Here is a 15,643-nt window from a genome sequence, read left to right as displayed (position 1 = left end):
CGAAGAGTAGCCCCCGCTCGCCGCAACTGGAGGTGGCCCGTGCGCAGCAACGAAGACCCAACACAGCCAAAATTAAATAAATAAATTTTTTAAAAATTAAAAAAAAAAAAGACAAAAAAAAAAAAAAAAAAGAATCCGCCTTCCAATGCAGGGGACGCGGGTTCGATCCCTGGTCGGGGAACTAAGATCCCACATGCCACGGGGCAACTAAGCCCACGTGCTGCAAACTACAGAGCCCATGCACCCTGGAACCCGTGCACCACAACTAGAGAGAAGCCCGCGTGCCACCGCGAAGATCCCGTGTGTCGCAACTAAGACCTGGCACAGCCAAAAATAAAAACAAAAATTAAATAAATAAATATAAAAAGTAAAAATAAAATAAGAAACATGAATCCTTTTAGGGTTCTTAATACACAGGACGTGTTCTATTTTTCAATTACTGCCTAATAAGTTACCTTATTTTAGTGGCCAACTTAAAACAGCGCACACATCACCTCTGGCTCCACGTGTCTGGAGTCTAAGCTACAATCCAGCTGTCGGCCCGGCCGTGCCCTCATCTGGACCTGGGGACCTTCCACGGCCACTCAGGTTGTAGGCAGAGTTCCTTTCTTTGTGTGCCAAGGACGAAGCCCCTTTCCTTGCTGGCTGGCGGCTCTCACATCATGGGAGCCGACTTCTTCACAGCCACGTCTCTGACACTTTCACCTTTTTCAAAGGCTTCTCTGATGAGGTCAGGCATGCTCAGGAGAAGCTCCATTTTGATTAAGTCAAAACCAACGGGTTACTACCCTGATCCCAGGAGCCCAGCCCATTCCTACTCACAGGCTCTGCCCACATGTAAGGGAGAGGCTCCTACAGCCTTGTTCAGAGGGCAGTGATGGGGCTCTGGAATGCTGCCTTCCATGCTACCACACTGCCTTCAGGAAGGAGTCTGACTTCCACCAACAGTGTGTCCAGGCTCTCCGTCTATCATGTGTTATTCTCTGGCCTCTCGTTTTTGTTGCAAATACTTTTTGAGCTTACCATTTGTTTTACATTTGTTTATAGAGGGCTTAGGGAGATGTTTTACATTTTAATGTAGGCAGATCCTTCAACATTGCTCTGTAATATCTTTGCTTTGAGGAATCAGAATAAAATTTACGTCTTATTTTTTGCAGCCACCTTTTTTTTCCAGCAAGGAAATTTTTTTTTAGATGACCACACACTGTCATCTGGAAGATGGTTCTAGCCGTTCTTTCCCTCTACCCTTTGAGTCACCTGTATCAGCTGATAGTAAGTCTACCTTTTTGAAAAATTTAAGTATAGTTGATGTACATGTAATCACTTTTTATATCCACTCTTAAACCATCTGGAATTTATCAGAGCATATAGCAGGAGCTTACAATCCAGCTTACGTTTTCTCTTAAAACGTTACGCCGTTTTTCTAGCACAATTTATTATATAATCCTTCCTTTTCCCACTTACTTTTGGTGCCAGGTGTATTGTACTCTGATTATATATAAACATACATAATGTTCATACACACACACTCTTGTCCATGTTTTCTATTTCAATGACCTGCTATTCTTATATGGGAATCATGTTATTTTAATTATTATAATTTCTGATGTATTTTTATTTATTTATTTATTTATTTATTTTTAAAGAATCCTCTTTTTTAAAAAATTTATTTTTGGCTGCATTGGGTCTTCTTTGCTGCACACAGACTTTGTCCAGTTGCGGGGAGTGGGGTCTAGTCTTCGTTGCACTATGTGGGCTTCTCATTGCAGTGGCTTCTCTTGTTGTGGAGCACAGGCTCTAGGAGTGTGGGCTTCAGTAGTTGTGGCACACGGGCTCAGTAGTTGTGGCTCGCAGGCTCAGTAGTTGTGGCTCGCGGGCTCTAGAGTGCAGGCTCAGTAGTTGTGGCTCACGGGTTTAGTTGCTCTGCGGCGTGTGGGATCCTCCCAGACCGGGGCACGAACCCATGTCCCCCGCATTGGCAGGCGGATTCTTAACCACGGTGCCACCAGGGAAGTCCCTGATGTATTTTAAAACATTTTACTTTAATATCATAAATTCAGAGAAAGTTGCAAAAGTAGTCCAGAGAGATCCCCGTACCTCCGTCCATTTTCCCTCAGTGGTAGCACCATAAGTAACTGCAGTAGAATAAGGCTCCGTGTGGCACAGTGTGTGTTCTGTGCCATGTGATCACATGTCACCACCACCACGATCCAGACACAGGACTGCTCCAGCATCACAACGATCACGTTCATGCTATACTTTAAAGTCACACCCCCGGCCCCCGCCATCCCTAACCCTGGCAGTCCCTAGTCTGTTCTTATCTGTATCATTTTGTCATTTGGAGAATGTTACATGAATAAAATCGTACAGCATGTGACCTTTTGAAATTGGCTTTCTTCAGCATATTTTTTGACAGTTAAAAATGCAGTACTTCGGGCTTCCCTGGTGGCGCAGTTGTTGAGAGTCCACCTGCTGATGCAGGGGACGCGGGTTTGTGCCCTGGTCCGAGAAGATCCCACATGCCATGGAGCAGCTGGTCCCTTGAGCCATGGCCGCTGAGCCTGCGCGTCCGGAGCCTGTGCTCCGCAACAGGAGAGGCCACAACGGTGAGAAGCCTGTGTACCGCAAAAAAAAAAAAAAAATGCAGTACTTCTTCAGAAAGAGAAAAACAAATATCGTATACTAACGCAGGTATGTGGAACCTAGAAAAATGGTACAGATGAACCGGTTTGCAGGGCAGAAGTTGAGACACAGATGTAGAGAACAAACGTATGGACACCAAGGGGGGAAAGCTGCGGGGGGGTGGGGATGGTGGTGTGCTGAAACGGGCGATTGGGACTGACATGTATACACTGACGTGTATAAAACTGATGACTAATAAGAACCTGCTGTATAAAAAACCAAACACACAAACAAACAAGAAATGCAGTACTTCTATCAGATGAGGATACTTCTTAGCATAACCACAACAGCACTGTCACATCTCAGGATATTATCGTCAACTCTTTGTTATCACCTAATACCCAATTGGATTTTCTCCAGAATGACTCAGCCCAGACACACACACGGCTTTCTGCTCATAGGTCTCCCAAGGCTCCTTCTAACAGTCCTCTCTGCTGTGACTGAAAGGCTGTATCCCCCGAATTCATATGTTGAAGGCCTAGTCCCCAGTGTGCTGGTATTTAGAAGTGGGGCCTTTGGGAATTAATCAGGTTTAGATGAGGCCATGCCCACGTGAGGACACAGCAATCGGGCAGCTGTCTGCGGGCCAGGGAGGGGTTCTCACAGGAGCACAGCCAGACTGAGGGCCTCCCCAGCCTCCAGAACGAGGAGAAACAAAGTCTGTTGTTTAAGCCCCCCAGCCCATGGTATTTGTTTTTTTTTTCTTTCTTTTGTTTTTTTTGCGGTACGCGGGCCTCTCACCGTTGTGGCCTCTCCCATTGCGGAGCACAGGCTCCAGACGTGCAGGCTCAGTGGCCATGGCTCACGGGCCCAGCCGCTCCGCGGCATGTGGGATCCTCCCGGACCAGGGCACGAACCCATGTCCCCTGCATCGGCAGGTGGACTCTCAACCACTGCGCCACCAGGGAAGCCCAAGACACCACCTTTTTTACAAGTCATTTATTTGTAGAAAAATCAGAGTTCTTTTTTCAGAAGAATCTGCAGCGTTTTGGAATTGGCTGACTGCCAGCTCGTGGTGTTCGGTCTGTATAATGTATGTTTGTGGATTCTGTAATGCGAAATTTGAAGCACAGACAGAAGCAGTGGGAATAGTACAATACAACTCATCGCCCAACTGCCAAAGTCCTCATAAACCCCAGGCAAAGCTGACCTCACTCCAGCTCTTCCCCTGTGTGCTGGTTACTACGGCTGAGTAGTGGCTCACCCCAGACCTCAGCAGCTTGAAACCACCATTTTCTTACCGTTTTATGGCTCAGGAATTCAGGAAAGGTTCTACTGCAGTTGTCACCTGTGGTTTCCCAGGGGCTGCAGTCAGATGCTGTCTGAAGGCTCAGCTGGGCTGGACACGTGGATGTCCACTCGCAGGGCTGCTACGTGCTGTGCAGTGGCTTGGCTAGGGAGACTCCAAGCCTGGGGCTGGAGTCACGACAAGCTCGTCACAAGCCCGGCACCTGGGCTGGACGGGCTGCGAGATCAGGACCGCGGGCTGCGGCTCCCCTGTGGCCTGCCCAGCAGCCGAGCACTTCCCAGCACAGTGGCTCCCAGCACAGCCAGCGTCCCCGTGAGCCCGGCCAGGCCGCCCAGCCCACAAGTCACTTCCACCACTCCACTGGTTACAGGAGAGTGTCAGGCCTTCAGAGATTTGGAGATGGGACGTAGACCCCCAGGTCACACCACAGGACCCGTGGGCTGAGAGGGGCTGTAGCACCTGCAGAGACAGGTGCACCCCTTCCCGTGGCAGCAAATCCCCACCCAGCACGTCCATTTGCCCTTAAAATACTTCGGGTGCGGCTCTAAGAGACAAGGACTCATGCGTATTCCATGTTGTCCACGGCATAACTCACACTAGACAAAACGCAGGGTCCTTACTGTTCAGCGGGAGAGTTTTCCACAACTGTACGCACCCGTGTCATCACGCAAACGAGATGCAGAACTTTCCTCCACCCCACAAAGCTCCCACGGGCCCTGTTCCAGTCAGCTAGCCTGCCCCGGCCCCAGCCCAGCAATCATTTTCTGATTTCTACCCAACAGTGGTAAAACCTACTTTTTAAATTGTATAACACACAGAATTTTTGACTTGTTGACCTTTCTATTTCTCTGAGGCTTTTATGGCATTAGGATGACTGAAAGAAACGTGACTTCCGAAAGTTGTCACTTTCCCAAATCTAATAGGGGAATTCCTCAGCTTTAAAACCAGAATGTGGAAGAGAAGATGCTCCTGCCCTACTTGAGGTGTTGCTCCTGGCAGACCAGGTCCTGTCCTCACTCCTGACTCCCAGTGCCTCTCGCTGCAAGGCCAGCAAGACCAGCTGCTGGTCTCATTCGACAGTCTTCTCTGAGTTTACTCCACCTCGCTGCAGCATTCAACACTGCCAGCTAGTTCTCCTTTCTTAACAGCTTTCTTCAGTACAATTTAAATACCACAAAATTTACCTGTTTAAAGCATGCAATTAAATGGAATTCAGTAAACTTTCAAAGTTGGGCAACCATTGATTCAGTTTTGAGACTACTTCCATCACCCTCAAAAGGGCCCTTGTGCCCTCTTGTGACCGATCCCTGTGCCCACCCTTAGCCCAGGCTTCCCTCCATATGGATTTGCCTTTGCAGGACTTTTCATATAAATGGAATAGGAATCTATATCTGGCTTCTTTCACTCGCATCATGCTTTCGGGCGTCGTACACAGGGCGGCACGTTCCTTGTGACTGCAGTCTCCACTCGCTTTCTTGAAACTCCATCCTCACTCCACCCCCGAAGTGAGAGTATGACACACACTGTTGGTGGAGTCCCCTGCCCACACCTTCCCTTGCTGGCAGAGGTCCAGCCCATCCTGGAGACACCGGGCACACAAGGCTTCTGGGGGAAGATTCTCCTTGCTGACACGAAGCAAGAAGTAACGCCTCTCACAAACTAGACGCAGTCCGACGTGTGTGACACCAAGAGCCGTCCAGCCCTCTGCGGACCGTGGACACAGAGGATGGCAGAGTGTAGACACACAGCCCGTGATGCTGCCACGCCGAGGGCCCTACCTCTGACCTCGCCTCTGTTTGGGGGGTACCGAGCCCCTCAGCACTAAAGCTGTGTCTGGATGGCTTTTCTGTGACTGACAGCCAAAAGCCTCCCGACAGACTAGTAGCAGTTTTCCAAACGTCCCCCCAGGACTCTGGCCCTTCCTGCACTCTTCAGCCCTCAAGTAAGGGCTCTTAAGTTGGGATCTGAAGTCCAGGCCTTGCCCCCAAGGCAAACGCCCTCATCTCAAACGTTTCCTGCCCTTGGTGACCCTCAGGGGGCTCGGTCTGAAGCTGTCTGTGCCCAGCTCCTCTCCCCTGCCAGGCGGGCATCCATCCTGCCCTTCCTTGTCTGACCCACCGGCCATGCGTCCTCACAGTCACCGAAGCCCACGGCCATGGCTCCCTGCTTTGCCCTCACACCCTATCACTCGGCAATTCCCGCCGCCGCAGCCTCACTGGTTCCTACCCAGTTACAGCAATGGGCCTGTGAGAGGCCTCTGTGCTGGAGACACAAACCCCATCGTTCCTCCCTTGGTTTAATTACCTAACAATTCCGTTTCCACGACCGACATGATAAAACTGATGAAAGACTTCACATTCTGCTGCTTCTGTGGCTTCAACCCCGACCCACACCCAAAGGCTGTTACGGTGAGTAACTCTGCCCAGCTGTTTCACCAACATCCTATCCCCTCCGTGATCTCTGTGGCCAGGCAGAGGGCTCCCACGGGACCGTGCTCCGCAGGGGAGCAGCTTCCCAGGCTCTGTCCCAGTCTGTGGAATGCCGAAGGAACGACACTGGGGCCAAAGGCGTCCAGCCCTCGGGAGGACAGCAGGCCTGCTTGGGATCTGCGCACTGCTTAGCCCTCTTGACTGTGTGTTCCGCATCTACCACGTGGGAACTCACCTAAACCTTGACTAAACTTATTACATCTTCCAACTAGAACTCTGATATTAAAGGTCCTAAAACCCCCTCCACCGTTAGGGCACGCCCCCTGCTACTAGCATCCCACCACAGGCTCCTGTGCGCCCCATCCCCAAACGCACCTCAGGTTCTGTACCCTCCTGGGTGTGTCCTACCTTCCGCTTCAGATGAAGGCCACTGCCGCTTGGCTGCCCCTTTCTTCTCATGGAAGCTCTCTGCAGGCTTGGTGTCTAGAGGCTTCTCAGACTCTTGTGAAGGCCTGTCCACCGGCCTTTCCGTAGCCTCTGGGATTGAACAGGTGCGCCCCGACTTTGGCTCCTCACCTGAAATATATGGGTAATTAATTAGACCTATATTTTACTGAGTCTAGGGCAAAGGATTCCATCCTTCTTCAGTTGACTGCTTTGGTCCGGAATGAAGTAAGATAGCGTGAAAGACTTGGGTCACTCCATTTCCCTACACGTGGATATTCCCCGGATGAAAAGGTCCCCGAGGCAAGATCATCAGAGAGGACCCGGCGCAGGAGGATTTGTGGGGGCGGGGTCGCGCCGTGGAGACTGCGGGGCGGCGGCCCTTTACCTTTCCGGAGTTTGTGTTTGCTTTTGGAAAGTCCCATAGGTGACTGCCCCGCGACGCAGGCGCGGACCCTGCACCTCAGTGGGGGCCCAGCCCACTGACTCACAAAAGGCCCGGCCGCCGCCTCCCTGGCCCGCGCGGTCGCCACGGCAACGCCACCGCCCGCGATACCGAACCGTCCTCTCGCGAGAGCTCCCGGCCGCCGGAAGCGGCAGCGACCCGGCAGTACCTGCCCTCCAGCCCGCCAGCCCGCGCCGGTCGGTTCGGTTGACGCCGCCGGGAGATCCAGTCCGTCCGCCTCTGCCAGGGCTGCCGCTGCCGGACCGGCCATGGACGGTGAGAGGCCGCCGCCCTCCGGGGCCGCGCGGGGCGGGGCCGCCTCTCCCGTGGGCGGGGCTCAGGCGGGTGCCCCTGGCCTCGATCCCGGACCCTGGGCCCTGATCCCCGGTACCGGATCCCGGGGTCTCCACCCGGGACCCCGATCCCCGACACCATACCCCGGGACCCAGGACCCCGACCTCGACCCCGGGGCCTCGACCCAGGACTCCGATCCCCTTCCCTGATCCCCGACCCCCTTCCCCGGCCCTCCTCAGCCACCGTCTGCCCCTGCCCCACCTGCCCCTGCGGTACTGGTGAGGGACATCGGCCTTTGGGGGCCCTGGGATGCCGGGTCAGAGGGCACCCGAAAAGGAGACAGTTGCACCACTGCCCCCAGAACACCGCTAAGAGAAATAAGAGCTCTGGCAGAAAGCCCTCACTACGTACAGGCACAACAGCTCTTGAGATAGGAACCGTATGCGCCCATTCTGCAGATGGGAAAACAGGTTGAGGAGTCCGTGCAGGCACAGGCCCCAGGAGCCCTGGTCCTCCACTGCCTGCAGCACCCCCTCAGGGCCCTCTGCCCTGCTCTCCTCCAGAACAGGAGGCATCAGTGATAAAATGAAGATACCGACATTTGCCAGGATATGTAAGTGCTAGTGTGGTAGAAAGGCTGTGCGGTGTTATTGTCATGAAGGAAGTCCTGTGCAGATTGCCGCAGGGAGAAGATGAACAGCTATACCCCCACCCCACGCGCGCGCACCTTGGGTTTTGCCTCACAGCTCACTCGGCTTCAGCTCTCCAGGGAATTGTTTTGCCTGTATCCCTTTTCTCCGGGGTTAGGTTTTGCCCTTCAGAGTCTGTGCTTCCCACTCAATTCTGGGCCACACCCAGCCCAGCCTTGCTTTCCCGGCAGTGAGCACACTGCCTGCCACCTGTTTCTCCAGAGATGCAGACAGCTCTGGCCTTGACTAGGGCCCGCAGTGACAGGTGAGAGCTGCACGGAGCTCCACTGGGCTCGCAGCTGGGAGCCTTCACATACCTTTGTGGTCCTGGATTCTGGTTGCAGGACTTCGTTTCTTCATTCCGGGCTAGTGTGGTACACCCTTTCAGAAATCATTCCCCCAATTTAGGAATGGGATATACACTGAGATAGTTTTAAGATGAAGGAGAATCTACCGAGCTCTTGAGTTTGGGCAAGTGAGCAGCAAGTTCAGATACCGAGGGACTTAGCCAGTAACACACACAGGTCTCCAGTTCCTCATTGAGGGTAGGGGGGCACCTGAGCCTGATTCGATGGCTCAGAAATGGCAGCTCCCATGGAGAGCGGTCTCTGTGGGCCAGCTCTTTTATGGCGTAAGAGTCATCGCCGTGCTGTTTTATCCGTAAAGAATAGACTGTCGAGTACTAAACCTCGTTAAATTGGGGAGGGCTCCCAAGGGTCCTTTGGAAAGCTGCACTGATTACAAACCATCTCGAGTTTTCACCATGGGCCACACGCTGCACCCATGACATTCCCCCGCACGCTAACCCTTAAGGTCAGCTGGTACTATCCTGGTGTTTTCCTGAATTGGAGAGTCAGGGAGGCTAAGGAGGGGCAGAGCTGGTGTGAGCAGGCCTCCCTGAAGGCCCCAGTTCTGTTCCAGCTCTTCACGTCCAGGAGGGTCGTAGTGCCCCCACCAGCTGGTTAGGAGCGTTGCTTCTCACATTTCTTAAAATCCTCAAACCATCTTCTCTCTTTGCAGATACCCTGTTCCAGCTGAAGGTATGTACTGAGTGGCCCTTCACCCCATCCCGGCCTGCTGGTTGTCAGTGGGGACAGATGGTGTGAGTCACACTCAGGATCGTGCTCAGCCAGACTGATGACCGAGGGGTCAGGGAGGTGGTGTGCTAGCTTGTCTCGGGCTGAGCGGAAGCAGATCATTTGGCCTCATTCATGAGCGCGCACGTGTGTGCGTCCCTTAATGTTCCACGAGGCGTTTAAAACGGTTGCCTCAAGTCCTTCAGAAACACGTGCAGGAGAGCATTCCGGGCAGCTGAGCAGTCCCCCTGCCCGGGGTGGTGTCGGCAAGCCCCTGCCCCAGTTCCCGTAGGGCCCTCCTAGGTGCCCATCCATGGTGGGTTCCGAAGGACGGGAGGAGTGCCGGGCATCGGCCCCCGACTGTAGCAGCTGCACTGCCTCTGCTGTGGGGCCTCCAGGCCAGATTTCCAGGTCAGGAAAATCTGGACTTTTCCCTGAGGAACGTAGCTGGTCGGGGTGGACAGACAAGAAAGCTTTTTTCCACAACAAAACGTCCCAAGTGCATGGGGGCACCCAGGGCTGTGGGAGGGGCCCGAGGGCTGGGGACCCTCCCAGGTCGGTGAGTGACGTTGGCCGAGATAACAGTGTTGACAGGACCAGAGTTAGGAAACTGGCCTCTGGAAGGCTGCTGTTCCCTTGGGTCATCTGAGTCTTCTCCCTGCCAGCTTCTGGTCACCTGAGGCCTGTGGAGGGCCACTGACCAGGGCTGGGGTGTGCGAGGTCATGCCAGGCGGTCCCTGCTGCAGCTGAGCAGCGGGTCCCAGGGCACCTGGCCAGAGTGGTGGACTTTGTTTAGAGGTGGCGGATGGTGGCCCAGTGTGTACTTCAGGCTGTGTGTGGAGGGCAGTGAGCGGGGGGCTGGGCAAGGCTGGACGCAGAAGGCAGAGGACAGAGCAGGCCACGGAGCCTCTGACATGAGCGGCCCCGTGTGGGTGGGGCAGGAGTGGGGCTCTGGGCGCAGAGCCGGGCTAGGGTAGCCCGACATGGCGATGCCTGACACCGGCCCCATCAGACACCTGGAATGTGGCTTGCGGGACTGAATTTTTACTTTCACTTAATTTTAGGTAATTTAAGTAGCTACGTGTGTCTAGTAGCTACTGCACTGGACCGTGCAGGAAGAAAAAATGGTCAGCGAGTCAGGTGCTGCAGACATTGATTTAAAGGCCCCTCAGAATTGTGTCTGATGACCGGGAATCGGGGATGACTTTGGAGAGAGCGCCCTGTGCCCGTGAGCCTGAGGTTAGGGAAGCGTTGATCTGCACAGAGGCTGGACCACGGGAGCAGGGGAGACATTAGCCTGAGGCCTGGACACCAAGGCGGTCAAAGAGGGAGGGGTTTACGGTGGCAGCATCTGTGTGACGCTGGCCAAGGCCTGTGGGCAGTTTCTCAGTGTGCCCCCAGCTGCTGACCCGTGGAACAGGGAGCCGGTGTGTCGTGCTTCAGGCTGGTGGAAGGAGGGGCTGAGGCCGCTGGGAGCTGGGCTGTGTAGAGGGGGCACAATCGCACGGACGGGCACCGACGTCCTAGTGGGCAGCGGATTGTCCAGCAGAGGCAGCAGTCGTGAGGGATCAGTGATGTCCACCCTCGGAACGAACTTACAGCCCAGGAGGGCGGGGAGCAGGATGGGGGGTAGGCCGGGTGGTGACCCAGCCTCCTGTCCGTCAGTTCACTGCAAAGCAGCTGGAGAAGCTGGCCAAGAAGGCGGAGAAGGACTCCAAGGCGGAGCAGGCCAAGGTGAAGAAGGTGAGTGCAGGCGCTGCCGCCGGGCCGGGCCCTTCCTCCTGTGGGTCCTGTGCTCCTCGGGCCTGGGCAGAGGCCGAACCCCTCTGTGGGGCGGGGCAGGGCTGGAGGCTCCTGGGGTTGCTGTGCTCTCCGTGGGGGGCTTTCTTACAGCTGGTTAGCGGCTAGAGTAGCTCCTGGGGTGCTGGGTTTGGATGACTCCTCAGCCAGACTGAGGCTCCCAGGGCAGAAGGGGAACGCAGCCGACATCCCAGTCTGAAGCCACGTCACCGCCATAGTCGTGATTCCTTTGGAATCAGCATTGCCTGCGCTGGCTTTTCCAGCTCTGCTGCTTCCAGGCGGAGCTATGTCGTGTGAGGGCAGCTGAGTGTGTCGGTGGGAGTGGAGAGGCCTGGAAAGGTGGCCGTGTTTTCCTGAGCCCGGCTCTCTCGTCTGACTTCCTCTGAGGGCTGGTCGGGGGCCCTGCCCCTGGACACCCTCACTCCCGAGACATTTCTGATGAGAAAACCTGCAGAGAGGCTGAGAAGGGGCTGCCCCACAGCAGCAGACGGCGCCCCAGGACTGGCCGGGGCCGGCCCCAGCTGGCATTCCCCCTGCATTTCAGGCCCTTCAGCAGAAGAATGTGGAGTGTGCGCGGGTGTACGCCGAGAATGCCATTCGTAAGAAGAACGAAGGTGTGAACTGGCTCCGCATGGCGTCCCGCGTGGACGCCGTGGCCTCCAAGGTGCAGACGGCCGTGACCATGAAGGGGGTGAGTGCTAGGCCGGGCGCCACGTGCCCGGGGCCGGCTCCTGCTGGCAGAGTCGAGGGGGTGGCCCGGCGCAAGCGGTCAGGCCGGCATTCCCTCCCTACGGTAAGGGCGGTGCTAGAGTGGCAGACGCACCCCGAAGGCTCTCTCCAGTGTCCGTCCTTCCATTGACAGCGCCATCTGGGGACGTGCCGTGCCGGGGGCGGGGGTGCGGGGGCCCTGAGGGCCCTGCCTGCCTCCTCACTCCCGCTTCTGCCAGGTGACCAAGAACATGGCGCAGGTGACCAAAGCCCTGGACCGGGCCCTCAGCACCATGGACCTGCAGAAGGTCTCTGCGGTGATGGACAGATTTGAGCAGCAGGTGCAGAACCTGGACGTGCACACGTCGGTACGTCGGCCCAGGGCCCGGGTGTGCGGGTGACGGCCAGGCGTGTGGCCCCTTCCCCTCCCGGTAACCTGGCTCCTCGTGGGGAGTCCAGACCGGCCCGCAGAGGTCCAGCAGGGGAGAGGGGGGCCTGGGGCCGGGGATGGGTGCGCGTGCAGGCAGCTGTGCCCCAGGACCAGCACGCCAGAGGGAGTGCGCTGGAGAGAGCGCCACAAGGGGGCTGGCGGGGGGAGGGAGCCACAGGAAGCCCTGACCGCCCGGCACACAACCCCCAGGTGATGGAGGACTCCATGAGCTCGGCCACCACGCTGACCACACCACAGGAGCAGGTGGACAGCCTCATCATGCAAATCGCCGAGGAGAATGGCCTAGAGGTCCTGGACCAGCTCAGCCAGCTGCCCGAGGGCGCCTCTGCCGTGGGCGAGAGCTCCGTGCGCAGCCAGGAGGACCAGCTGTCTCGGAGGTGGGCCAGGGGCACCTGTGCTGGGCGGGCAGAGTGCTGGGCGGGAGCTTGGGAGGGACGCCGAAACCCCGGCCTCGGTGCCTGCAGGCCCAGGAGCAGCTCAGTCCCCGCCCCTGGTTCAGACCCTGCTCACCGTCTATAGCTCCCCCTAGAAGGCGGGGGACAGGACTACGCCGGCCTGGAAAAGGGCCTGGGAAAGCCGGGGTGGAGCCATTGCCGGGGCCTCAGGGAATCCTGTTGTCCTTTGCAGGTTGGCCGCCCTGAGGAATTAGCGGAGCCAAGCGGCAGCGTGCTCCCTCCCGGCCTCATAGGGGAAGGGCTGGGAAGGCCGCCTCTGCCCCCTCCCCACTGCTCTCCCCCTCTCACCTGCCAGGCCTGGGACTCTGCCTCTTCTCTGAGCACGGGTGTGGGTCTGTGTCCGGCTGGGCGAGTTTGCACAAACTTCTGACTTCTGTGGGTAATTTCTGTGACTCCGGGCCACCAGCTGGGCGATCTGCAGGCTCCCCTCCGTCCACCACCACTGAGAAACCCCCAGGGACTGGCTGGTGGCTGCCACGTCGATATGGGGGCTTTCAGACTCCATGTGATGGCACATGCACTGGAAGTGGTCAGCCAGTGGGGGTCAGGGCTGCAGGCTGTTGCTAGGGACCCCTGGAGGCCCCCCGACTCCATTTAGAACCTGGTCCTGCCAGCTGCATGGGCCCCGCTCGGGCTCCCCAGTGTAAGGCGCCTAGCTCCCAGTCCAGCGGGCCCCCGGGGGTCTGCATCCTCTCTCCCCTGCGCCTCTGGAGGGCTCGGGCCCTGCGGACTCTCTAGGGAGCCAGAGTCTACGCTGAGGCCCCTCCCAGCCAAGGAGCAGGCGCCTCCCCCTCCTGGGTGGGATGCTTTGCTCCTGTCACTATAAATGATGGGGTGCCTCCCCCATCTGGCTCTCGCTGCCTTGTGGGCTCACGCTGTTGACCTTGAAGCTGGAGCAGCTGATGGAAGAGCCGCCCTCAGTGGGGCCAGCAGTGGCAGTGCTTCTGACGCCGTGCTGGGCTGGCCTGAGGGGAGCTTCAGACAGGCTGCACTTTTCTGTTTTCTCCAATTACTGAAGTTTACTTCGTTTTCCTGAAGCTTCCAGGGATTTTTTTTTTTTTTTGCCAAAAAGAAGGAGCAAGTAGATCGGGAGCATTTGGTATGAGCCCCTCCCCAGCGTCAGCTGGAGAGCACTGCTTGTCGGTGCTGACCAGAGGCCTCTGGCTGGCCGCTGGCTGTCACGGACAGAAACGTGGGAGAACTGTCCCTGGCTCTCTGCATTTGATTCTTCCTGGACTTGGAGCCCTTGGGTGCTCTGCACAGTAAGTTGTGCTGTGGGCTGCCTGGGGCTCTGGACTGTGGTGTGAGGCCGGAGAGAATGGGCTTCAAGAGCCACCTGGTTTTTCTTCTGTGATGCCGACCTCGCCTTACTCCCTGGCCATCATCCCTTGGGGCTCCCACGTGCCGGGGGTTCAGAGAAGGTCCCCAGGGGGTGCAGAGCTCCACGGAGACGCCCGCTGGGGGCAGAGGCCACACTGCATCAAAGGGCAGCAGGCGAAGTTTGCCTTTTCCTGAAATGCTGTTGTGAATAAAGAGGTTGATGCCCGAGAACTGTCTCCATCTTTGCTTTAGTGGCCTGGGGTGGGGTGGGGGCCTTAAGGGGACGGTCGGCTTGCAGTCCAGCCCGCCAGTAGGAGGCTGACGGGTTCCTGAAGGAGGGCAGCTGGGGTGCTGTGAGGAGTGGGATTCCCAGGCCCTGCTCGGTGAGGCCGAATCAGATCCACAGTTCCTCTACGATTTTACCTTGAAATACTTTTAAACTTATGTAACAGCTGCAAACCAAGTACACAACTTCTGTATACTTCCCTGTAGGAGCTTCCCTCACGTCAACCTAGTTACCGTGGAACCGACCAAATCAGGAAACAGCCCTCACGTTATTACCCTGTGGTCCCTCCAGCCCCGAACGTGGCACAGGCCCTCCCATTTCTCTACGTGACCGGGACGGTCTCGAGGCCAGTGGGTCTGCACCGGTGTGCTCGTGGGAACTACGTCCGGGCGCCCCCCACCCCGTGTGCCCCAGAAACCGCTTCCGGGCAACCTATGTGTGCGCCAGAAACCAAGTCCCGGTGCCCCGCTGTGTGCACCAGAAACTACATCCGTGCGCACCCCTATGTGCCCCCAGAAACTACCACCGGGCGCCCCTCTGTACTCACGGGAACCACATCTGGTCACCCCGCTGTGTGCACTGGAAACCACGTCGGTGCGCCCCTCTCTGGACACGTGAGCCACGTCAGCGCGCCCCCTCTGTGCGCGCCGGAACCATGTTGGTGCACCACCCTATGTGCACCAGAAAGTACGTCCGGCCACCTTCCCCACAACCCACCGCTCACACGAAGCACGTCTGTGGGCCCCCCTCTGTGCTCACGGGAACTACGTCCGGGCACCCCACTGTGTGCACCAGAAACTATGTCCGGACACACACCGACACATACACACACACACATGCCCCGTGGGCACGGGGACCACAGGTTTGCACTTGTCAGGCCTCCCCCTCTGGGTTACTCCTTGGGCAGGGAAAACCCCATTTTCAGGTTCTCAGCCCCTGCTCCCCACACAAAGTTCTAGTTTCGGCACTGCTGGCTGCCCCCACCCCCGAGAGACGCCCTTGCCCACCAGAGGACTGGGTTTGTCGCAGGCCTTGCTGGGCCCCTCGATGTGTCGTCTCTGTTAGATTATTTGCCTTGTGTTTCACGCTGGTGCTTCGCGGCCTGGATGGTCTTGACCAGGTTTTTGGGGCGTGTGATCCGTGGCCAGGGTTGTAGAGTCGGAACCACAGTGGGGTCCATGCCCCTTGTGCCCAGCCCGCCTGTCAGAGTGACCACCTGTGGCTCTGGGCCCCCCTTGTCCCCTCAGAGCACGTCTGGGTTTGAACAGGGCCTGGGGCCGCTTGTTGCCTGGTTGGAGAATCGCTGATGTGGGCC

The 15,643-nt window shown here is 56.8% G+C and overlaps 2 protein-coding genes across 4 annotated transcripts in view; one reads left to right on the top strand and one right to left on the bottom strand.

The window, feature by feature from the left end:
• The window catches only part of CDK10 (cyclin dependent kinase 10), a 32,305-nt gene that overhangs the window by 15,102 nt on the left and 1,560 nt on the right, over nt 1–15,643 (bottom strand). Inside the window, exons 1-2 of one of the 3 annotated variants that reach the window (XM_067718181.1) lie at nt 7,296–7,332; nt 6,769–6,936 (exon numbers count right to left, since the gene is read on the bottom strand). In XM_067718181.1, the coding sequence (XP_067574282.1) occupies nt 6,769–6,819 (51 nt within the window). In that variant the 5' untranslated portion in view covers nt 6,820–6,936; nt 7,296–7,332. Of the gene's footprint in view, nt 1–6,768; nt 6,937–7,192; nt 7,333–15,643 lie in introns of those variants that run through there. The other 2 variants (XM_067718178.1, XM_067718180.1) reach the window with 2 other exon arrangements.
• Nucleotides 7,301–14,273, top strand: CHMP1A (charged multivesicular body protein 1A). The gene is made up of 7 exons (XM_067718194.1): nt 7,301–7,525; nt 9,253–9,272; nt 10,974–11,051; nt 11,653–11,799; nt 12,056–12,184; nt 12,457–12,644; nt 12,895–14,273. Exons 1-7 carry the CDS (start codon nt 7,519–7,521, stop codon nt 12,914–12,916), a joined length of 591 nt encoding a protein of 196 aa, XP_067574295.1. The 5' UTR covers nt 7,301–7,518; the 3' UTR covers nt 12,917–14,273.

The sequence above is a fragment of the Pseudorca crassidens genome, chromosome 20, assembly GCF_039906515.1.
Source record: "Pseudorca crassidens isolate mPseCra1 chromosome 20, mPseCra1.hap1, whole genome shotgun sequence".
Lineage (NCBI taxonomy): Eukaryota > Metazoa > Chordata > Mammalia > Artiodactyla > Delphinidae > Pseudorca > Pseudorca crassidens.
Note: the sequence above shows the minus strand (reverse complement) of the source record. Positions and strands in the feature narration are given on the sequence as shown.